Below are 22,895 nucleotides of genomic sequence, written 5' to 3'. Positions count from 1 at the left end.
ATTTGTTTTTAAATGTACTTTTCGGAAAAAATTCAAAAAAAATTTTAAAGTTTTTTTTTCAATTAAATAAAAAAAAAAACAAGTAAGGAAGGTTAAGTTCGGGTGTAACCGAACATTACATACTCAGTTGAGAGCTATGGTGGCAACATAAGGGAAAATAACCATGTAGGAAAATGAACAGAGGGTAATCCTGGAATGTGTTTGTATGACATGTGTATTAGAGGTTTACGCCGATCACTTTATCGGCGGCGGCGGCGTGAGTGGCGTGGGCGGCGCGCCGGCATACGCCGGTGTTTTTACTTTAAAAAGCTTGATTTTTCTATTAAAAAAAAAAGTATTTAGGAAAGGTTTTATTTGGATGTATTTAAGGAAATCAAAGTTTTGGGCATTTCGGAAAGATCCGGGGTTTTTGCCTCAAAAACTCGCAGATTGTTCAAAAATTCTCAGTAGTAGCTCTTTGCGGAGGGATTCTCCCTCGTTCACTTACTCCAGGGAGGCTTCGAACCTAACCCCGGTCTTCGGAATTGGTACTGCTGCGTCTGCTGAAAAGAAATAGAGATACGTAAAGTGGTCACACTTTTGTCTGTATATCTCGTGCAAAGCGTAGTTTCACCTGGGGTTAACTCCTAATAATCGTCGCGAGCACAATTTCTTTAAATCATTTGTGGCTTCTTGGCGGTCACGCACAAAGGCGACTTACGGTTGCTATTCATGGTCTATTAATATTCATGCCTCTCGTGGTACAGGGCGCATCCAGTTTTTCCGAGCTACGATTCCCGATGATTAGTAGCTACAATTCCCGATGTGCGAACAGTAGCAATCCCGACCACCAGTCGCTACCACGCCTCCTGACCCTTACACCATATGCCAACACAGAAGCTATAGGACTGAGACTTCGAACACATATGTACCTTCGTCGACGTCACTTTCCTAGAAGCTCTAGGTGTAGTTCCGAAGACTTTATAACGGATGTTTTTGTCGCGCTATGCTGCCGAGCTACACCAGAGAAACACCTTGAAACGTTGGGGAGTAACTATTCGGCCAAGCATGCCGCCCTCGAAATCATAAGCAGCCTAAGTGGATGTAATTGCGTAACTCATGGGTGAAAATCGTATAATCCTCGGCGCATCTACATAATTAAAATTTTACAAGGACCCTGGATATAATTTTTAAAATTTAGATCAAATTTTGCAGACGTCTGTGTTCACAACATTGATTTCAATAGTATTCGTTAAATGAAAACGATATTTTAGAATGGATGACCGCGTAGCTTCAGTTTTCAGACTAGTTCGACTGTCCACTACGTTAGGGTACTAGCATACCAGTCATTTGTTCGATTGTCTTGGGAAAGCTTTTGCCTCACCACTTCGAGTGTTCTTGCGAAGGACAAAGCCTCACCTGGTAAATATATGTGCCTACATATTCACATTTGTATAAGGAGCCGTAAAGTGTAAGTGATATTTAAACTTGGTTGGTAGGCTATAAACAATGTTATTCACTCCAAGGGACTAGTTTTGCATAAGGACCGCCAACTTTAGGAAATGTTAAACCGGGAGACTTGGGTATTGAAGGATGAAGTGTGAAAATCAAAATTAACATTTCAGACGCTATTGTATAGTTTCGCAAATAAACAACAGGTGTTTAAATGTAAGCCCAATTGATCTTTCAAACCCTTCTCATACGTACATATATCCTCAACTTAAGTATGACTAAGAATCATTTCAAAGGAGTGTTTATGCCCCTAGAACCTATTAAAGGATTTTGCAACTGATTTCCCTTATTCCTTTAGCCAATCGCAATGTAATTTTTTTTTTTAAATCGGCACCTTTTTTTGGTAATTTGCCTTTTTAACAACTTGAGGTCACTTTGAAAACATGTTCGCGTTGGGCCATTTTATTTGTATTGTTCATTATCAATTTTTTGAAAAATTAAGCAAAGTGAGCATTTAAATTTATTATAAAACTTTTCTTTTAGGGTTTTGTTTCAACATCTTGGTGAATTTGGTGATGCAAAGTTATTTTTGACATTCGGCGGCGGCGGCGGCGTTTATCGGCGGCGTATATCTCTAATGTGTATCAAATGAAACGTATCAAAGAGTATTTTAAGAGGGAGTGAGCCATAGTTCTATAGGTGGACGCCATTTAGGGATATCGCCATAAAGGTGGATCAGGGTTGACTCTAGAATTTGTTTGTACGATATGGGTATCAAATGAAAGGGGTTAATGAACATTTAAAAAGGGAGTGGGCCTTAGTTCTAGAGGTGGACGCATTTTCGAGATATCGCCATAAAGGTGGACCAGGGGTGACTCTAGAATGTGTTTGTACGATATGGGTATCAAATTAAAGGTATTAATGAAGGTTTTATAAGGGAGTGGTGGTAGTTGTATAGGTGGTCGCCTTTTCGAGATATCGCCATAAAAGTGGACCAGGGGTGACTCTAGAATGTGTTTGTACAATATGGGTATCAAACGAAAAGTGTTAATGAGTATTTTAAAAGGGCGTGGGGCTTAGTTCTATAGGTGGACGCCTTTTCGAGATATCGCCATAAAGGTGGACCAGGGGTGACTCTAGAATGTGTTTGTACAATATGGCTATAAAACGAAAGGTGTTAATGAGTATTTTAAAAGGGCGTGGGGCTTAGTTCTATAGGTGGACGCCTTTTCGAGATATCGCTATAAAGGTGGACCGGGGGTGACTTTAGAATGTGTTTGTACGAATCAAATTAAAAGTATTAATGAGGGTTTTAAAAGGGAGTGGTGGTAGTTGTATAGGTGGTCGCCTTTTCGAGATATTGGCATAAAGGTGGACCAGGGGTGACTCTAGAATGCGTTTTTACAATATGGGTATCAAACGAAAGGTGTTAATGAGTATTTTAAAAGGGAGTGGGCCTTAGTACCACAGGTGGACGCCTTTTCGAGATATCGCCATAAAGGTGGACCAGGGGTGACTCTAGAATGTGTTTGTACGATATGGGTATCAAATTAAAGGTATTAATGAGGGTTTTAAAAGGGAGTGGTGGTAGTTGTATAGGTGGTCGCCTTTTCGAGATATCGGCTTAAAGGTGGACCAGGGATGACTCTAGAATTTGTTTGTACGATATGGATATCAAATGAAAGGTGTTAATGAGTATTTAAAAAGGGAGTGATCCTTAGTTCCACAGGTGGACGCCGTTTCGATATATCGCCATAAAGGTGTACCAGAGGTGACCCTAGAATTTGTTTGTACGATATGGATATCAAATTAATGGGGTTAATGAGCATTTTAAAAGGGAGTGGGCCTTAGTTCTATAGGTGAACGCCTTTTCGAGATATCGCCATAAAGGTGGACCAGGGGTGACTCTAGAATGCGTTTGTATAATATGGGTATCAAACGAAAGGTGTTAATGAGTATTTCAAAAGGGCGTGGGGCTTAGCTCTATAGGTGGACGCTTTTTCGAGATATCGCCATAAAGGTTGACCAGGGGTGACTATAGAACGTGTTTGCACGATATCGGTATCAAATTAAAGGTGTTAATGGGTATTTTAAAAGGGCGTGGGGCTTAGTTCTATAGGTGGACGCCTTTTCGAGATATCGCCATAAAGGTGGACCAGGGGTGACTCTAGAATGTGTTTGTACGATATGGGTATCAAATTAAAGGTATTAATGAGGCTTTTAAAGGGAGTGGTGCTAGTTGTATATGTGTAGTTGTATATGTGAAGGCGTTTTCCAGATATCGACCAGGGTGACCCAGAACATCATCTGCTGGATACCGCTAATTTACGAACAGTATTCCTGCCAAAATTTCAAGGGTTTTTATTTCGCCCTGCAGAACTTTTTCATTTCATTCTACTTAATATGGTAGGTGTCACACCCATTTTACAAAGTTTTTTTCTAAAGTTATATTTTGCGTCAATAAACTAATCCAAATACCATGTTTCATCCCTTTTTTCGATTTGGTATAGACTTATGGCATTTTTTCCGTTTTTCGTAATTTTCGATATCGAAACAGTGGGCGTGGTCATAGTCCGATTTCGGCCACTTTTTATACCAATACAGAGTGAGTTCAGATAAGTACGTGAACTGAGTTTAGTAAAGATATATCGATTTTTGCTCAAGTTATCGTGTTAACCGCCGAGCGGAAGGACAGACGGTCGACTGTGTATAAAAACTGGGCGTGGCTTCAACCGATTTCGCCCTTTTTCACAGAAATAAGTTACCGTCCCAGAATCTAAGCCCCTACCAAATTTCACAAGGATTGGTAAATTTTTGTTCGACTTAGTAAAGTATCCTAGACAAATTAAATGAAAAAGGGCGGAGCCACGCCCATTTTGAAATTTTCTTTTATATTTGCATTTTGTAGCACCATATCATTACTGGAGTTGAATGTTGACATAATTTACTTATATACTGTAAAGATATTAAATTTTTTGTTAAAATTTGACTTTAAAAATATTTTTTTTTAAGTGGGCGTGGTCGTTCTCCGATTTTGCTAATTTTTATCAAGCATACATGTAGTAATACGAGTAACGTTCCTGCCAAATTTCATCATGATATCTTCAACGATTGCCAAATTACAGCTTGCAAAATTTTTAAATTACATTCTTTTAAAAGTGGGCGGTGCCACGCCCATTGTCCAACATTTTTCTAATTTTCTATTCTGCGTCATAAGGTCAACGCACCTACCAAGTTTCATCGCTTTATCCGTCTTTGGTAATGAATTATCGCACTTTTTCGGGTTTTCGAAATTTTCGATATCGAAAAAGTGGGAGTGGTTGTAGTCCGATATTGTTCATTTTAAATAGCGATCTGAGATGAGTGATCAGGAACCCACATACCAAATTTCAGCAAGATATCTCAAAATTTACTCAAGTTATCGTGTTAACGGACGGACGAACGGACATGGCTCAATCAAATTTTTTTTCCATCCTGATGATTTTGATATATGGAAGTCTATATCTATCTCGATTCCTTTATACCTGTACAACCAACCGTTATCCAATCAAAGTTAATATACTCTGCGAGCTATGCTCAACTGAGTATAAAAATTCTCGGCCCACTCCGGGAATAGTGGGGATGATTGCAGAATTGATTGAAGTCTGTTATGAGAAAAAAAAAGGACAAAATTCGAAACATCTCGAAAAACTGAAAAATTACAAAAAAAAAAAAACTTTAAAATTTTTTTTTGAATTTTATCCGAAAGTACATTTAAAAACAAATTAAAAAAAAAGATCCCAAACGGTAAATTTTTTAAAAAGTTATAGCATTTTGAATACAAAAACGGTGTTTTTTTAAAAATTCATAACTTTTTTTGAGTTGGATGAAAAAATTTGAAAAACTTCTGAAAAACGTCTTTCGTAAGCTAAAAAAAGAAGAAAAACTTTCAGCCAATTCTAAAGGGGTCGGGTTCAAAATTGGTCGAAATGGGATGGGGGTACATATATAGATTTACTCCTATTTTAGTTTTTATTGACAAAATAAAAAGGACGCCACTCACTGTCGCTTCCCAAAAATAGAATTAGGTTTAATTTGACTACAACAGCTTTCGTGATTGATTGTCGTGCAGACCTGTCGCGCTGAAAATAACGACACTCATAAGAACATCCCTGCAAAAATCGCGAGTACTCCATGCATGCATGTATGGAGTACTCGCTATGGACCAAGCGAGTGCTCCAAAATTAACCACAATTCATACAAAAAATATGGTCCATTTAACATTGCGATGTCCTAGGACTGGACCATATACTCTAGCTCTGCATTACATCAGAGTAATCCATGGAGTACCCACAGTCTAATAAACATCGTGTAGTGATTACAATCGTTAAAAACGAGCAATGATCGGCTTACAATATGTTCGTGTAGAAACATGAGTTGGTCCATTGCTGCATTACTGTGGAGTATAAATGTAAGTACTCCAGTGGACCACATGATCCAACGATTTTTGCAGGGTATGTGTAAAAATATGATAGATGTGGCGGCTACACCACCATCGTGAATGTGATCAGCCTTAGATTCAAGTGCGCAGATAAGCATGCGACATTTAGTACCGCATAAAGGCATTAATGGTGACTAATAACCATAAAACCATAACCAGATAAAACAGCTGATCGAACCTACCTTATGGAAATCAATGTGATCGATGCCGCTAAGATATAGCAATGTAAATGGTGCCATACCATAACGCTAACGCCATAACCATACCATGGCCAACCAATTGGTTTTTGGTTATTCATAACCTAAAAATATTTGAGTTGGTGAATTTAATAACTTTTTGTAGATTTTATTCATTGTTTTGGATACGTTATGACTAAGAGACTTTTTTTTTTGTGGAATATGTTTGTAATTATTTGCGTTTTCTTCATTTTTATGAAATTTTCACGATTTTTAGGTTAAGGCACCATTAATCGAACACATTGGAGATGGTTATGGATATGGGTAGGGTTAAGGAAGTTTAATTAGCCCTTAATTCATATGTAAAAGTATAGGAGTTGTAAGTTTTATTCCTTCTGACCATTCATTCCTTCATTTTTTTCTGCGCACTTGATACTGTTTTAGATAGTTTTGGCGATGGAGTTTCAGCGTTAGCGAAGGTTGAAATTTTGGAGCTGGTCCGCTCCTCTTTGGTTAATCTCTCCGCAAAGAGTATAAGCCTGCAAAAATTGTTGGATTACGTGTTACATTTTCTTAATGTTGGAGTACTCTAACAATACTCCTTTGCAATGCGTTTGCAAACCACCATCAGCCGATCATTGCTCGTTTTTAACGACCGTGATCACGACACGATGACGATCGAACAAAGTTGCCAAAAGTAAAATATTGCATACAAATAACTGATAATAAAATTTTACTATGGCGACTCTGATAAAATGCAACCGCGCACTGGTTTTATGTATATGTAGCGGAGCGGTTTCTGCAACTTACCAAATGTTCGGATGCCAAATCAATCGTAGGCGTATCGGCTCACCGTACACAAGTTCGGCAGGAGTTGTTGATATGTCCTCTTTCCAGGCCGCACGAAGGCCAAGTAATACCACGGGTAGAGCGTCGTACCACGATTCGTTGTGGCATAAAATTGCTGACTTAAGTTGTCTATGGAGACGTTCAACTAAGCCATTGGATTGTGGATGATACGGTGTTGTTCCTAGGTGCTTGATTCCAAAAACTTGCGACAGTGTTTGAAATAGCTTGGATTCAAATTGCCGGCCTTGGTCCGAGGTAATTCTTCTGGGAACTCCATATCTCGCAATCCAATTTCGTATGAGTTCGCGTGCTACTGTCTCTGCGGTTCCGTTTTCCAAAAGCACCGCTTCTGGAAATCTTGTGAAGCGGTCGACTATAGTTAGACACTGATTGAAACCGCGTGACGACGGCAGAGATACAAAGTCTATGTGGATATGTTCAAAGCGTTGCGAAGTCGGTTGGAAGGTTCCTATTGGCGAAAACACATGACGTTGTATTTTGTTGCGCTGGCAGTTGATACACGCTTTGGCCCACGTACGGCAATACTTGTTTAACGAAGGCCACGCGTAGCGCTGACTAACGAGTTTTTGGGACAATTTGATTCCGGGGTGTGCGAGAGAGTGAAGCGCATCAAAGATGCTTTTCCTCAAAGGCATAGGAACGTAGGGTCTGACAGTACCCGTTGATACGTCGCAGTATAATGTAGGCTCGTTTGCCTCAATACGCAGCTTCTGTAGGTTTAAAGCGGTGTTGGAATTGTTGATTAGACGTTGGAGTTCTATGTCTGTCTGCTGTACATCTGCGAGCTGACGTATGGAAATGGTAGGTGAGATGGCTTCTACACGCGAAAGGGTGTCGGCTACTGTATTATCACGCCCTGAGAGATGTCTGATATCAGACGTGAACTGGCCTATAAAATCCAGCCTTCTAAACTGGCATGATGAAGCCCCCTCTGTACGTTGCTGAAACGCATGCTGTAGTGGTTTGTGATCCGTATAAATGATGACGAAACGGCCTTCGAAAATATGACGAAAGTGCTTCACCGCCTCGTAAACTGCATGTAACTCGCGGTCGTACGTTGACAGCTTTTGAATAGACGGCGGCATTTTTCTGCTGAAGAATGCTAACGGTTGCCAGTTTTTACCGACAAGTTGCTGCAAAACTGCTCCTACCCCGTAGTCTGATGCGTCTGTGAATATGGCCCACTGTGCTGTTACGTTTGGGTGTGCTAAAAGGGTGGCTTCTGCAAGAGCGCTTTTCGCTTGCTGAAATGCAGCTTTTCGTTCCTCGGTCCAGTCAATTTTTTGGGAGCCTTTCACGTTCGGCCCTTCCAATAGTTTGTTAAGTGGGGCAAGAATCTCTGCGGCATTCTTTATAAACTTCCTGCAAAAATTTATTGTTCCAAGGAATCCTCGCAAAAATTTTATTGTAGAATGTAGCTCGATATTAACAATAGCGTCAACCTTTTCAGTTAATGGCTTGATGCCATGCCTATTTGCCGTATGACCCAGAAAACGAACTTCACTCTTGCCAAAAGCAGATTTTGAAGGGTTGATAACAAGGCCATAATCTTGAAGTCGTTGAAATAAAGTCCGTAGGTGTTTCAAATGATCCGTCTCGTTGTTTGACGCAACGAGTATGTCGTCAATATAAGAAAAAATATATGGTAGATCGCGTGTCACCTCGTCGATGAACCTTTGAAAGGTTTGCGCGGCGTTCCGAAGTCCAAACGTCATGTAAGGGAATTCGAAAAGCCCGAAAGGTGTAAGAATGGCGGTTTTGCAAATGTCTTGCGGTGCCACTAGGATCTGGTTGAAAGCACGTACTAGATCGATAGTCGAAAATATTTCTTTACCACTGAGGGTTGCCGTAAAATCTTCCAAGTAGCGTACTGGGTACTTATCAGGAACAGTGCGAGCATTGAGACCACGGTAGTCTCCACAAGGTCGCCATTCGCCAGAACGTTTAGGTTGTAGATGTAGTGTTGATGACCAGGGGCTATTTGAAGGTCGTGCAATACCCAGTTTTATCATTTTGTTGAACTCTTCGCGAGCGATGTTAAGCTTATCTGGGGCAAGTCGGCGAGCCTTGCTTGTTACTGGAGGTCCTTCTGTAGTTTGAATATGGTGCTGTGTAGCGTGCTTCTTAGGTTTATTGACACCATCAGGTTTGGTGATTTCAGGGTACCTACTGAGCAATCTGTGAAAAATTGTGTCGCCGTCGATTGCTTTAATCGATGAAGCGCCGGTTGCGCTGGCAAAAAACGCAGGCGATGTAAACCATGTAACTCCATCACGCAAACATTTTCGCTTAAGGTCGACAAGTAAGTCAAAGTGACTCAACAAATCTGCCCCGATAATGGGTTTCGTTACATCCGCAACGATAAAGTTCCATGTCAATTCGCGTCTAAGGCCGAGATTTAATGAAATTATTTTGGTGCCGTAAGTTTGAATCACCGTACCATTTGCTGCGTGGAGCTGGTAGTTGACTGGAGGTAATTGGGTTCTCAACCATGACCTAGGAAATACGGACAGATCGGAACCTGTGTCCACCAAATATGACGTACCAGAGGTGCGATCTTTAATAAAAAGGCGGCGAGAGTCGGGTAGTGAATCACTATCCGCCATTAGTGATTCTCTTTCGCGTTTCCCGAAAACTTACAGCCCCCAGTACAGCGTTTAGCATCTTTACCAAACTTTTCGTGGTAATAGCAAATTCCTTTCGAATTTAGTTTGCGAACTTTTGAAAAACTGCGTGACCTATGTCGAGGTTGGTATTGTTTTCGGCTGGTTCGCCTAGACCGTTGATTGTTAATAGTAGTAGTCAAAGCGGCCACTTGTTTAGTTAAATCTGATATTTGCGTACTCACGTCCGTAGTACTTGAGAAAATCGCAGCTAGTCTGCCTATTCTGAAGAATTTCGTGCAATTTGTCAGCGCTGGCACCTAGCTCGTCTAACGAAGCGGTGGTTTGTAGTGCAAGCATGGCGCGCGTGTCTTTAGGGAGCGCTGATAACCACTTTGCTTTAATAACGTCTTCACCAACTCCGGTTACCAAAGATTTGAGTTGGCGCAAAAATTGAGAAGGCGTTCTGTCGCCGATGGCTTCGTCATCCAGTAATTGTTGCAGCTTTGCCTCCTTGGATTTTTAAAAACGCGTTATTAGCGCCGTTTTAAGGGTCGAGTATGGATTTACCGACGGTGCGACAATTATGTCCTCCATTTCTGCGGCGTAGCGGCCGTCAATTACCGAAATTGCATGGTAAAATTTGTCTACTTCTTTAGAAACATTTAAAATAATAAATTGAGCTTCGATTTGGGCAAACCAAAGAGATGGCTTATCAGGATTAAATTGAATTTGCCTCACTACAGATTTAGCAAATATAGGTTTCAGTTCAGGCGCAGTGTTCTCCGAATTAGTAATGTTAGTTTTTACGTACTTCGGGCAGAAGGAAAATATCAAATCGAGATGAGAAAATTAGCAAAATTAAATGTGCGTTGCTTTTCCTACGATTATTGTGCAAATTTGTGGTTATGCATAAATATGTAGCAACGCGCACTTTACCGGGTGGCAATGTGATGATTTCACAAACGATGATGATAGCAAGTCGCAAAATTACTGCTTGCGAAACAATTCTTCGTCGGGGTCACCAATGTAGCGGAGCGGTTTCTGCAACTTACCAAATGTTCGGATGCCAAATCAATCAATTGTTAGTGTATTTGATTGTATTTATTTAGTTATAAATATTTAGGTTATATTATGCAAATCTTATTTGCATTTAGCTGGGGAAAAGTAGCTTCTTAAAGTGATGTCCGTCTCTGATGAATGTTCGCCGAAAAGAGGGCGAGAGAACGCAGTTAAGGTACCGAACAGTGATTTTAATTTTCAGTGTCAAGGGCACGGCGAATTAAATCAGCTGTTGAGGTATTACATTGAATTAGACCATTAGGCTGACATCACATGCGCAATTGTAGAGCGAAAGTCGCTACATATACATACTATAGTATAGAGAAATATTAGTTTATTCACGCAAATGCTAAATAACATAAGAATATTCGTAGTAAAAAATATAAAAGTTGTATTGCCCCTCTTCATTTACTTTCATTTTAAATTAAATTCACTCGGATAATTCTTTCCGACACAATTCCTCTTTAGTACTTTGGCATATGATCCTCTGTGGATACTCCATGGAGTACTATAGTGAAAGTACTTTGGAAAGTACTCTCACGTATGTACTCTATGGAATACTCACAAACAAAGCGAGAGTGGGATCACCTACTCCTCTCCTAGGACATCGCAATGTTAATTGGAGCACATTTTTTGTATGAATACAGATTAGTGTTGGAACACTCCTATACTCCCAAAGGAGTATTCCTTACATTATTTATGGAGTACTCGCGTTTTTTGAAGGGTAATGCCAAAAGTCGGTCAAAAGTCGATCAATTTTAATGATTTGTTCCTCCATTTTTGTTTGTGTAGCTGCGTAACTTATTACTTTTAATTTTTTCCGAATACTTGCCTGTCGTCACCTTTCTGTTTTAGAAGCCATTGTTTCAATTCCGTCCAAAGAGAGTTACAGCGTTTTTTTGGGTGAAATGTTATCCCTAACAAGTGCGGAAACGTTTTGGACTTAATATACGTTGAGGACGTATCTAAATTCTTTTAAAGCCAATGCGTGTTCCTATCGTCCTACCAGAGGACAATTACCATTCTGCTCTTGAGACTGCTTACGAAACATAATAATATTTGAGGGTGTTGTGATATACTTTGCAACTCCAGTAATCTGTTTGGATTAAAACTGAAACCGAACATTACATACCCAGCTGTACACTTGAAAGGCTGTTGTTGTTTGTATTATGTGCTTAATAGTGTTACAAGGCTGCGAAATAAGACATATACATATGGTTTTATTCTGAACTAATTTTCGTTTAAAAGAAGCAAAAAGGGTACAGAGGCTAACATCAATGACCAGATATGGGGATTTCCCTACTGTTTATTTTAAAATAAAGATATAACAGAACAATAAACATAAACACATAATTGCCATTGTACTAAAAAGCGTTATTATAAAAAAGGGCAGGGTTATTAACGAAAATTTTCAACTTTTACTACAAATAGCTTATTACCTGCATCTACGCACTTTTACAAAATCTTTTATATAAAAGAAGGCGATTTAACCGATTTAGTCCATTTTTACTGAAAATATTTCCTATTAAAAGGCATACATGTGCACCAAATTTTTCGTCGAGTTATGGCTTAAAGTCATTTATATAAAAATGGGCGTGGTCCTTAACCCATCTTATCCATTTTTACTAGAAATATTTCCTGCTATAAGGAAAATATGTGTACCCAATTTTGTTACGATATTTAAATTTTTCTTCGAGTTATGGCTCCCGAAACATAGAAAATTGCTTAGTCGTAAAAGGGGCGGTGCCACATCCATTTTCAAAAATTTTAGTGTTTTCCAATTTAATGTTATAGTTCAATTTAGAAAGTAAAAGACTATTGATACAAAGCTCTTTTTCGCTAAGATATAGCTTATTCTTTTCGCCTACGACCCTTTTAAAAATCTTTTATATAAAAGTGGGTGTGGTCTTTAACCGATCTCATCCTTTTTAGAAATATTCCCTGCTATAGGGAAAATTTGTGTACCCAACTTTAGTCAATTTTTCTTCGAGTTATGGCTCCCGAAACATAGAAAATTGCTTAGCCATAAAAGGGGCGGTGCCACGCCCATTTTTTAAAATTTGAAGTTTTTTCTATTTATTGTTATAAATCCACTTGGGAAATGAAATACTACTATATAAAGCTCTTTTTTTCAAAGATATAGATTATTTTATTCGTCCACGACCCTTTTAAAAATCTTTTATATAAAAGTTGGCGTGGTCCTTAACCGATTTCGTTAATTTTTCTTCAAAGCATTCCTTATAGTAAAGGCAACCTCTCTGCCGAATTTCGCTACGATAGGTTTAACAATTTTTGATTTATGATTAATAATATTTGTAAAATTGATTTTATCACAAGTGGGCGGAGCCACGCCCAGGCATTTTGGGAGGAAGTAGCATTCCTACATTATAATCCGCCCCTATTCCATGCCTTCTGCAAAAAATCTTAAAGCGGCTACTACAATATTAAGGGCTGATGTCGATGTCGAAGTCCTTGGGCGAATTTGCCCCGCAAAAGTATCTAACACATACTTGAAAGCATCCTTATTAAGTCGAAAGTTTTTTTTTGAACCTAAATAAGAAAATAAGTCATTAAACTTTACCACTTTCAAGTTCAATTTCTTACAATTCGTCACTTATCTCAAATGGATTACACAAATCTCGCAATATTTGCATTTCCATTCTCGCCTGACCATTTTCGTATGCGTTGCTTTCCAACTCCACAAATCATGCCGCGGCTATTGATTCCATTATAATAGAAGCTATAATTTGTGTCTGTTCGTTGGGTCCCGTTATATGCCAAAGCAAGCTGCCGGAGTAGAGGAAGGTGAAGCGAAAACGTAAACAATCCTTGCGGAAAGAATAAATAAATCTTCATAAAGTATTTTAGGCCAATGCAATGAAATTAGCATCCAAAAAATTTAGAAAATGTCAACTATATTCGTGCAGGAATCCGTTTTAACAAAACTTGGTGGCTATGGCGGGGAATTGGCCAAAAGAACGACAAAACCACTTGCAATTATGAAAGCATTTCACTCAAAAAAATATAACACTGCGGCAATATATTATATTGCTTTTTTTTGTACAAAATGGCGTGGATAATAAAATATAAATGTTTTTCAGTGTTTTTTACAAATTTTCTTTAATTTATTTTGTTCCAATGTTACCACATTCCGTACAACCAGCTTATTTCGAAAAATCATTTGCTCTTCCTCTTCTCGTTACAATTCCGTCATAACGCAGAATACCCAACTTCGACTAGAGTGGAGCGTAGAACGGGAACGTAATCGAAATGCAGAATAGGTGTGATTATACTTATATATATTAAAGTTGTTAAGCATTTATACTCAAATTTTGAATTTACACATATGAATTTTTGAACTTTATACAATCAACTTATTGAATTTATACATGCATTTTTTATACGCTAACCAAATGAATTTATAACACAATAAGTGCAACTGAAACTTTGAATACACGTATATAACTTTCTTTATTTTTGAAATTGTTCCTACAGGGGAATCCTATCGAACTTTTAACTCTGAATCTTGGTGGCTGGCTGTTGTTCTTCTAGGGGATTGCTTATCGCAAGGGGGCCGCTATGTTTATGCCCACGGTCCAAAACATAAATATTTTAAGTAGCCCTAGTATGCGAGATGTTAACATTAACTGTTTGACTACTTTTGTCAAACAGTTAACTACAATTGTTTTTGTTTTTATCGGCCTATTGATAAATGATTCAAGGTTCGATTCGAGCTCAAGGCCAGAACAATAATTTTTTTCTAATGATAATTATTGTTATTTTTTAATTTTTCTAAATTTGAAAAATTGTATTTTGTTTTTGGAATAGTAAGTAGAAAATTTTTCAGACAACCTGCCATAGCTGCGCAGATAGATCCATTTCGAAGGGTGCTAAGCGTTCATCATCAATACGCTTTAGGCATGCTGCGCTAACCATTTAGCTATACAGCGGTGGTTTGTTTGACTGGCAAATTTGCTACTTCTATTCCTTTTTACCAACTATATTTATTCAGTGTTGCGCCATCTAAATTTTCTACTTACTATTCCAAAAACAAAATACAATTTTTCAAATTTAGAAAAATTAAAAAATAACAATAATTATCATTAGAAAAAAATTATTGTTCTGGCCTTGAGCTCGAATCGAACCTTGAATCATTAATCAATAGGCCGATAAAAACAAAAACAATTGTTAATAAACCATGAGCACTTGGGAATGTAAAACAAAGTAATTGACAATAAACAAAAATCCAGCATTATATATTATAGTTGGTAAAAAGGAATAGAAGTAGCAAATTTGCCAGTCAAACAAACCACCGCTGTATAGCTAAATGGTTAGCGCAGCATGCCTAAAGCGTACTGATGATGAAGGCTTAGCACCCTTCGAAATGGATCTATCTGCGCAGCTATGGCAGGTTGCCTGAAAAATTTTCTGCTTACTATTCCAAAAACAAAATACAATTTTTCAAATTTAGAAAAATTAAAAAATAACAATAATTATCATTAGAAAAAAATTATTGTTCTGGCCTTGAGCTCGAATCGAACCTTGAATCAGTTAACTACAAGAATGGAACGATTTTACCGTTTTCAAGGGTTAGCAAAATTTTTGAAGACGGTGGCTCTTCCACTTCTTTTGCAATCATCGAAAGGACAAGCAGCACACTCCAGCAACCACCATTCACGTAAGTTGAACTAAAACATACCCTGCAAAAATTGTTGGATTACGTGTTTTCTTCATGTTGGAGTCATAGTACAGGTTTACAAGTATGATATGTATGAGAAGCAAACAATTCCTTTCTCTTTCTAACACACTGCCGTTTGACACTTCGCTCAGTGTCAAACTAGTGTGGAACTCAGTGGAACCTGCGTTTGACACTGAACGAAGTGTCAAAATTACCGGGGTTGCTTTCGTGGAAAGCGACGCAGGGAAACAAAAAAAGGAGCGGAATATCAGATATGGGTTGCCGTGATGGTAAATTTTTTTGAACGAATTTAGTATGAAAATGTATTGCACCTATATGCGTCCTACAGAAAATTGTACAGTTCAAGATTGGGGTATCTGAGGACGCGTAGTTATTCGAGCATTAAGAATACAAACACGAGTGCTAAGTTTTTGTACCCGTTCAAAAGTTTTCCGCGAAAAAAAGTTTGAAACCAAGGTCCACTGCTATAACCCGTCCAAAAATGTGGAAAGAGAAATGAAAAGACGCGTTTTGTCCTGTTATCAATAGTTCAAAGGCGAAAAAGTATTCGAATTATTGGGAGCGAGGCAAAAAGGCGTATATTAATACCTCCCCCGATGGTTTTGGTCGTATTTTAGCAATCGTCCCCGTTAATAAATGTTGAATAAACGAACCTGTAACCGACTCTTTATTTGATTCTATTGTATCTGTTTTACCCTGCGTTATAAATTGACAATCTAAATTTGAATCAAACTGAATTTTTATATATTATGTTTTCTATGCCACCCTGCAACATTTTGCCTTAACATTCTCGAACAACTACTTCAAAGAATGTGAAAAATTGTATCAAAGAAATGTTGGTGGAAAAATAATAGCAAATAAGTAAGTTAAATTACTTGGAAACTGTCTTTTGTTAATTTGCATTATTTAATACAGATAAAAACTCCCCTCCACATATTATACGTACTTTACTGGGTCTTTTATTTTCAATATTTGGACATAAAACGGAGTTCTGTTAAACTTGCATTGAATTCCCAACAATAAAGTATCACAATTTGTTAATTAAAATATTCCAAAACATATGGATTTTAAAAAGAGATGTAATTAAGTGCTCATTTGAAAGTAAATAAGGATATTTCTTTGTAATTTTACAATAAAAATTTCACACAGTTTTCGCTAGTAGCTACTACACTTTTCTTGGACCTAAGAAGTACAACAGTGCCAAATAGCATCCACACAAAAACGAACAAGAACAAGCATTTTATCAGGTGAGCGTGACTGTGTATGTGCGCGCTGCTACATATCCTACTTGTAGACCTATACTATGGTTGGAGTACTCTAACAATACTCCTTTGCAATGCGTTTGCGGACACCATCAGCCAATCATTGCTCGTTTTTTAACGACAGTGATCACGACACGATGACGATCGAACAGAGCTGCCAAAAGTAAAATATTGCATGCAAATAACTAATAATAAAATTTTACTTTGGCAACTCTGATAAAATGCAACAGGCACTGGTTTTATGTATACTTTAGTATGTATAGAGAAATATTAGTTTCTTTATTCACGCAATTGCTAAATAACATAAGAATATTCGTAGTATAAAATATAAAAGTTGTATTGCCCCTCTTCATTTACTTTCATTTTAAATTAAATTCACTTCGATAATTCTTTCCGACACAGTTCCTCTTTAGTACTTTGGCATATGATCCTCTGTGGGTGCTCCATGGAGTACTACAGTGAAAGTACTTTGGAAAGTACTCTCACGTATGTACTCTATGGAATACTCACAAACAAAGCGAGAGTGGGATCACCTACTCCTCTCCTAGGACATCGCATTGTTAATTGGAGCACATTTTTTGTATGAATACAGATTAGATTTGGAGCAGTCCTATACTCCAAAAGGAGTATTCCTTACATTATTTATAGAGTACTCGTGTTTTTTGAAGGGTATTCATATGAATATACCGCAAACACGTATGTACTCGTACATATTCTGAAATTAATATTGCACCGTATACATTAATTCGCTGCGACTCTCATAGTAGACATACGGGAGGGGTCGTTTTATTACTGAAAAAGGAAATCAAGTACAAAATCAGGTTTAATCGATCAATTGATAGAAATGTATGGTGTGCTATAGTAAAATTAAAGCAAGTGGACATTAAGTGGCAAATAGGTGTGTTGTACCATTCCCCAAGTTCTAGTGACAGTGAATTTTTAAATCACGTAGAGAGTATTTTATCAGAAGTATTAGAATCAGGTACGAATTCACTTCTAGTTGGAGATTTCAATATAAACTTAAATATCAACTCTTCGAGTAGCTACAAACTGAATGACATTTGTACTCGTAGCGCAATGAAACAAAAAATAAATTTCAATACAAGAGTCGCGGAAACTTCTCAAACAAAAATAGATTTATTATATGCAAACGCTGATATACTGTCTTGTGTAAATCTTGAAGACCACAGAATATCCGATCACGAAACTATTTCATTTGCTATAAAAGTAAGTAATTCAAACCCGTTACGAGGAGTCATTTCATCAACATCTTGGGAGAATTATTCTGCCGATAACTTGACGGCTCTACTGAGGAATTGCAATCTTAGTTTAATAAGAAGCATGAATGTCAACGACATGGTCAACTATATAAATACTTGTTTACTAGATTGTATGGGAGTACTAACGTTTGAAAAAAACAGTACGGTAAAGTTAAGAAATAAATGGTATGATCAAGAATTGACAGAATTGAATAAACTAAAATACCGGTTGCACTCACAAGCTGGAGCAACGGGTGACTATACCGAATATAACATGGTCGCGAAGTACTACAAAAAACTAATCAAATTTAAAAAGATTAAATACATGGAGAATAATATTGACATCAATAGTTCAGATAGCAAGCTAATGTGGAAGCATCTTAAGCATGCTGTAAACTTAACGGGGTCACAAGAAAAGATCTTGACGGTGATCGTAAAAGGTGTGACATATGATACACCTCGCGATATTGCTGAAGCATTGAACTCCTTCTTTATAGATAGCATTGTTGATATAAACAGGGAAATTGAAGTAGTTCAGAGTCAGAACGACTTCCAACTTACAGCTAGGTCATGTTTAAAACTCGAAGAAATTACGGTTGAGGATGTTATACGTATAGCAAAAAGGTTCAAAAATATAACTGGGGAGAAAAATTTACTTTCAGAAGGCGTAATTAAAGATTCGGTATCGTACATGGGTTTCTTCTATGCAACCGTTATACACAAATCCATGACTACTGGAATAGTGCCAGACATGTGGAAAATTTCGACAATAGTACCAATTAGGAAAGTAAAAAATTCAGTAATGGCAGAAGAACTAAGGCCGATAAATACATTGCCGAACATAGAAAAATTCTGGAAATTGTAATAAAAAATCAACTGCTTAATTACTTAGAAAATAATAAAATCCTTATAAAGGAACAATCCGGTTTCCGAGAAAGGCACTCTTGCGAGACGGCGTTAAATTACGTCATATCTAGCTGGAAGGAAGAGCTGAGCCAAAAAAAACATATTGTAGCAGTTTTCATTGACCTGAAAAGAGCGTTCGAAACAATTGATAGGAATATAATGCTCGATAAACTACAAAAAATTGGTATTAGGGAAAATGAATTGCAGTGGTTTAGAAGCTTCTTATCAGACCGCAAAAGTGGTCATAGGCTTACCACAAGGGTCGGTTCAACATTTACACAAACGATATATCATCAGCACTGAAATATAGTAAAATCAGGTTGTTTGCAGATGATGCGCTACTTGAAGTAAATGAAACGGACATTTCAATAGCAAGGAGCAAAATGCAAGAAGATTTGGACAAAGCTATGAGATTTATATTGAAAGTGAGGTACGACACTTCCATAAAGTATGCTTGATGCACTAAACTGGTTGAGTGTGAAACAGTTGATATTTTACCATAGTATGAAATTTGTATTTTATATCAAGCATGGTAAATTACCAGCCTACCTAAGTGAAAAACTTGCTTATGTGAATGAAACCCATTCTTACATAATCAGGGAAAATAATAATTTTAGATTACCTTTTCTCAAAACAGAAATGGACAAGCAAAATATATTTTACAAAGGCCTGAAATGTTTTAATGAACTACCTAATCATGTTAAAAATTGTGAAAACTTAAACACTTTCAAAAAAAGTTTATTAGAATATTGCAAAACCATTCCAATAAGATAAAATATTTTGTATCTGTATTTCATGTTACTGATCCTTGAGCGTACATGGCAATCCAGATAGACACAGAGGAACCTTATGCATCAGGGCAAATACATATATCGCTCGCAATCAAATTGGGAAAGAATTCCTGAAAATATCGTCCCAGACAAACAGTTCATGTGAATCACGTATACTCCTACAACAATGATATATTATAATTAATTAAAAAGCTGGTACAGGGAGGATTGGAAACACCCTTTCCAACCGTCCGATAAGAGTGGCTCATTCTGCTGAGCTGCTAGCTTTTGGGTTGACCGGAATCAAATGCATTCCGACAGCATACATAATAAAACTGTAATCATACGTTTTGGAGTAGGGCAGGATTGTGAACACGTCCTTCCAACCTCCCAATGAGATGACTCCAAGACTCGCCCGTTGGGACCACCAGTTCCCGTGCTGATCGGAATCTCATGCATTCCGACACCCCAAACGCTAGAAATACTATTATAATTAAAATGTATTTATAATTTGTAATAATCTAAGTTTTAGGCTTAAAACGCCGTAATAATAAATAATAATAATAAAAAATAAAAAAAAAAATAATAATAATAATATATATATATATAAACATATACACATACTGATAACACGGTGCTACAAAAAATATTCAAACCACTTTTGAAGTGACCTAGTTTACGTTGTAGGTCTTGACGAGTACATCATGAAAATGTGTTTCAAAATTGTCTAACGCCCCCAAATTTCCAAAAACCGGTTTTCATCTACTGCGCGCACTCTAACAATCATAACGTCGTCATATTTTAACCGATTTTCGATTGCTTTACGGTTTTGGAAAGAAGATTCAAGCTTCAATCCGATATATATTTGTTTATACTTTATACGAAAAAATTACAACATTTTCCAAAATTATCTAATAGCGTTTCCTTTTCTGAAATAATATTTTTGCCTAAGTAAATGGTAAAACCTTAATAGAGTTACTCCTACCCCAGAAAATTGTCAACCAACATTTATAGTACATACAAAGGGCATTTCAACTCACCATATTCACTCATATCACAAATCACACAAGAATATTGCGCATTGAGCATGTAAACATTAGATCTGGGGCCCTATTCAGTAACTGTGAGTTTTAAAATGTACACTTTTTCTTCATATAATTTGTATGAAAGAAAAATGTACATTTCAAAACTCATAGTTACTGAATAGGGCCCCAGCTCTTTTTTATGGGCAATTCTTACGTCAGTTTCCTTTAGCTCTTGTTTTTTCTCTCTTTCTTTTATTCGCTTAAACAGTCAACTGTGACGTATATGCGCAGAACGAAGCAGTTTTGAACTCATGAATGCGCAATCTGGGTAGTCATATTAACAGAGTATATGTGGAACTTAAGAGCGAATTGAGAGTTTCACAGAGTTGCACTGCCACACCGCCATTTTATACAGGGTAAAAGTGTAATACTGTTTTCACACAGAAACTTAATGATCTCATTTCACCTGCTAATGAAATCTTAAATTTTTTGCTTTCACACAGAAGTAACTGCTCGATTAGTATGAAGGATGAGACAGACAATCATGGCGGAACGATACAAGGTGGAAGCATGGTGACATACCTACAAACAAAAAAAATTCCATGTACTTGTAAATTCGATGGACAAATGTCAAAATCGTACTGCGCCGGTAGTTGATGTATCAAATCAAATAAAAAAGGTTATAATCAGCTGTTCGATGCGGCCACCTTGTACCGTTCCGCCATGCAGACAATGACATTTGATTTGAAAACTAAGAAGCGGAAACGGAAGTGGAACGCTGCCAACAGAGTTGCATTGTGCTTTTGACTTCATTAGGCATTCGATTAGCTACTAATGAAATAATAATAGATTTGAATTTTGTAGGGAAGATTGAGCTCAATAAGCGTCTTAATGTAGAAAACTGCCTTTATTATTCAATAAGCCGTCTGTGTGAAAACAGTATTAATGTAGAAAATTGCCTTTATTATTCAATAAGCCGTCTGTGTGAAAATAGTATAACGCTTTTGCGTTGCGAGCAGGCAACAATTTTCACATAAGAACGAAATACCCCGTAAAGGCGTTGCCTGTTTTATAGAATAGAACAACAACCTTTGCGCGGCGTACAAAAAGCGTAACACTTCAGCCAAAAAAGAAAACGCTATAAGATTTACCCATTTTTCCCCCGTTTTTCATAGTTCGACGTCTTTTTTATGTAACATGTCATAAAAAAAATTTTTTTTTTTACATTCATTCTGAAAGAACTATTTATCCCGAGTAAGAAAAGTGATGGGTTATCAAAATTGGTTGATAAATGTTTAAGTTCCGACGCTTATTGTAAACAAGAAAATTAATAAAAAAAATTCTGTATGGTCTGTGCTCTGTTATTTGCTGTGAATCACTTGTATAAATTGAAAAGTATTTTCATACCTTCCTTGATTTTTGCGTCACTTAGTTATGGAAACACGGCTTTCAAGTGCAAAAAAGGCTCGCTGTTTTTGTCAAGTCGTTTGACAAACTGCTTCATGTAGCCCAACTTGAGGTGTTGCGGTGGCAAAATAACTTTATCGTTCTGAACGAGTGGAATGTTAACGACGTTTTTTCTTATTTCGAGTGTTTTCCTGCACGGCCATTCACTGAGTTTGAAATTATCTTTTCCTCGACTGTCCCATCGCACAGATAATAAGGATATTTTGTGTATCCTCCTTGCATTCCGAAAAGAATTGTGAGAACTTTCCAATCACAAACAATTGGCCATTGATGCTTATCATAATCTATGGAGTGTAAAATTTTCTTCATTTCCACATACGTTTCTTTCATATTGGTAGCGTATGCTATTGGAACTGATGGAAACTGGTTCTCGTTATGCAGTAGGCATGATGGAATGATACAGGTGGCAGCATGGTGACATACCTACAAACATAAATAAAAATTCCATGTACTTTGTTTTTGTAAATTCGATGGACAAATGTCAAAGTCGTACTGCGCCAGAAGTTGATGTATCAAATCAAATAAAAAAAGTTTATAATCAGCTGTTCCATGCTGCCACCTTGTATCGTTGCGCCATGGCAGTAGGATAGCTTTCAAACCTAATAAATTGACAGATCAGTTGTAAAGATATTTTCGATAAAACAATTACAGTGGCTCACAGCTTATTTCATGCAGCTATGGAACAAAACTTTTGAGCTATATAGAAAGGAAACTAGTGACAGTGTCAAAAAAATTCAAATGCACAATTTTAATAAAAATATGCTTTTATTTCAACAAATACTTAATTTTCATGTGTCTACACGTTTGTGCTAATTATTAAATAAAAACTAAAATAATCTCAAAACTAAGGTCACAGCTTATTTCGTGCACTGCGCCCTGTTTTAG

At 37.3% G+C, this 22,895-nt stretch overlaps 1 protein-coding gene across 5 annotated transcripts in view; it reads right to left on the bottom strand.

Moving 5' to 3' along the window:
* The window catches only part of LOC137243743 (uncharacterized), a 128,811-nt gene that overhangs the window by 30,174 nt on the left and 75,742 nt on the right, over nucleotides 1-22,895 (bottom strand). The window contains exons 6-7 of one of the 5 annotated variants that reach the window (XR_010950596.1): nucleotides 13,227-13,450; nucleotides 12,829-13,172 (exon numbers count right to left, since the gene is read on the bottom strand). The exons of 2 other annotated variants lie outside the window; for them this stretch is intronic. Coding sequence is in view for 2 of the 3 variants with exons in the window: in XM_067771798.1 (XP_067627899.1) it covers nucleotides 19,970-19,993 (24 nt within the window). In the remaining variant the exon portion in view is untranslated. Of the gene's footprint in view, nucleotides 1-12,828; nucleotides 13,173-13,226; nucleotides 13,451-17,268; nucleotides 17,376-19,930; nucleotides 19,994-22,895 lie in introns of those variants that run through there. 2 more of the 5 variants (XM_067771799.1, XM_067771798.1) reach the window with 2 other exon arrangements.

Source organism: Eurosta solidaginis, chromosome 3 (assembly GCF_040869045.1).
Source record: "Eurosta solidaginis isolate ZX-2024a chromosome 3, ASM4086904v1, whole genome shotgun sequence".
NCBI lineage: Eukaryota > Metazoa > Arthropoda > Insecta > Diptera > Tephritidae > Eurosta > Eurosta solidaginis.
This window is presented reverse-complemented; position numbering and strand designations above follow the sequence as displayed.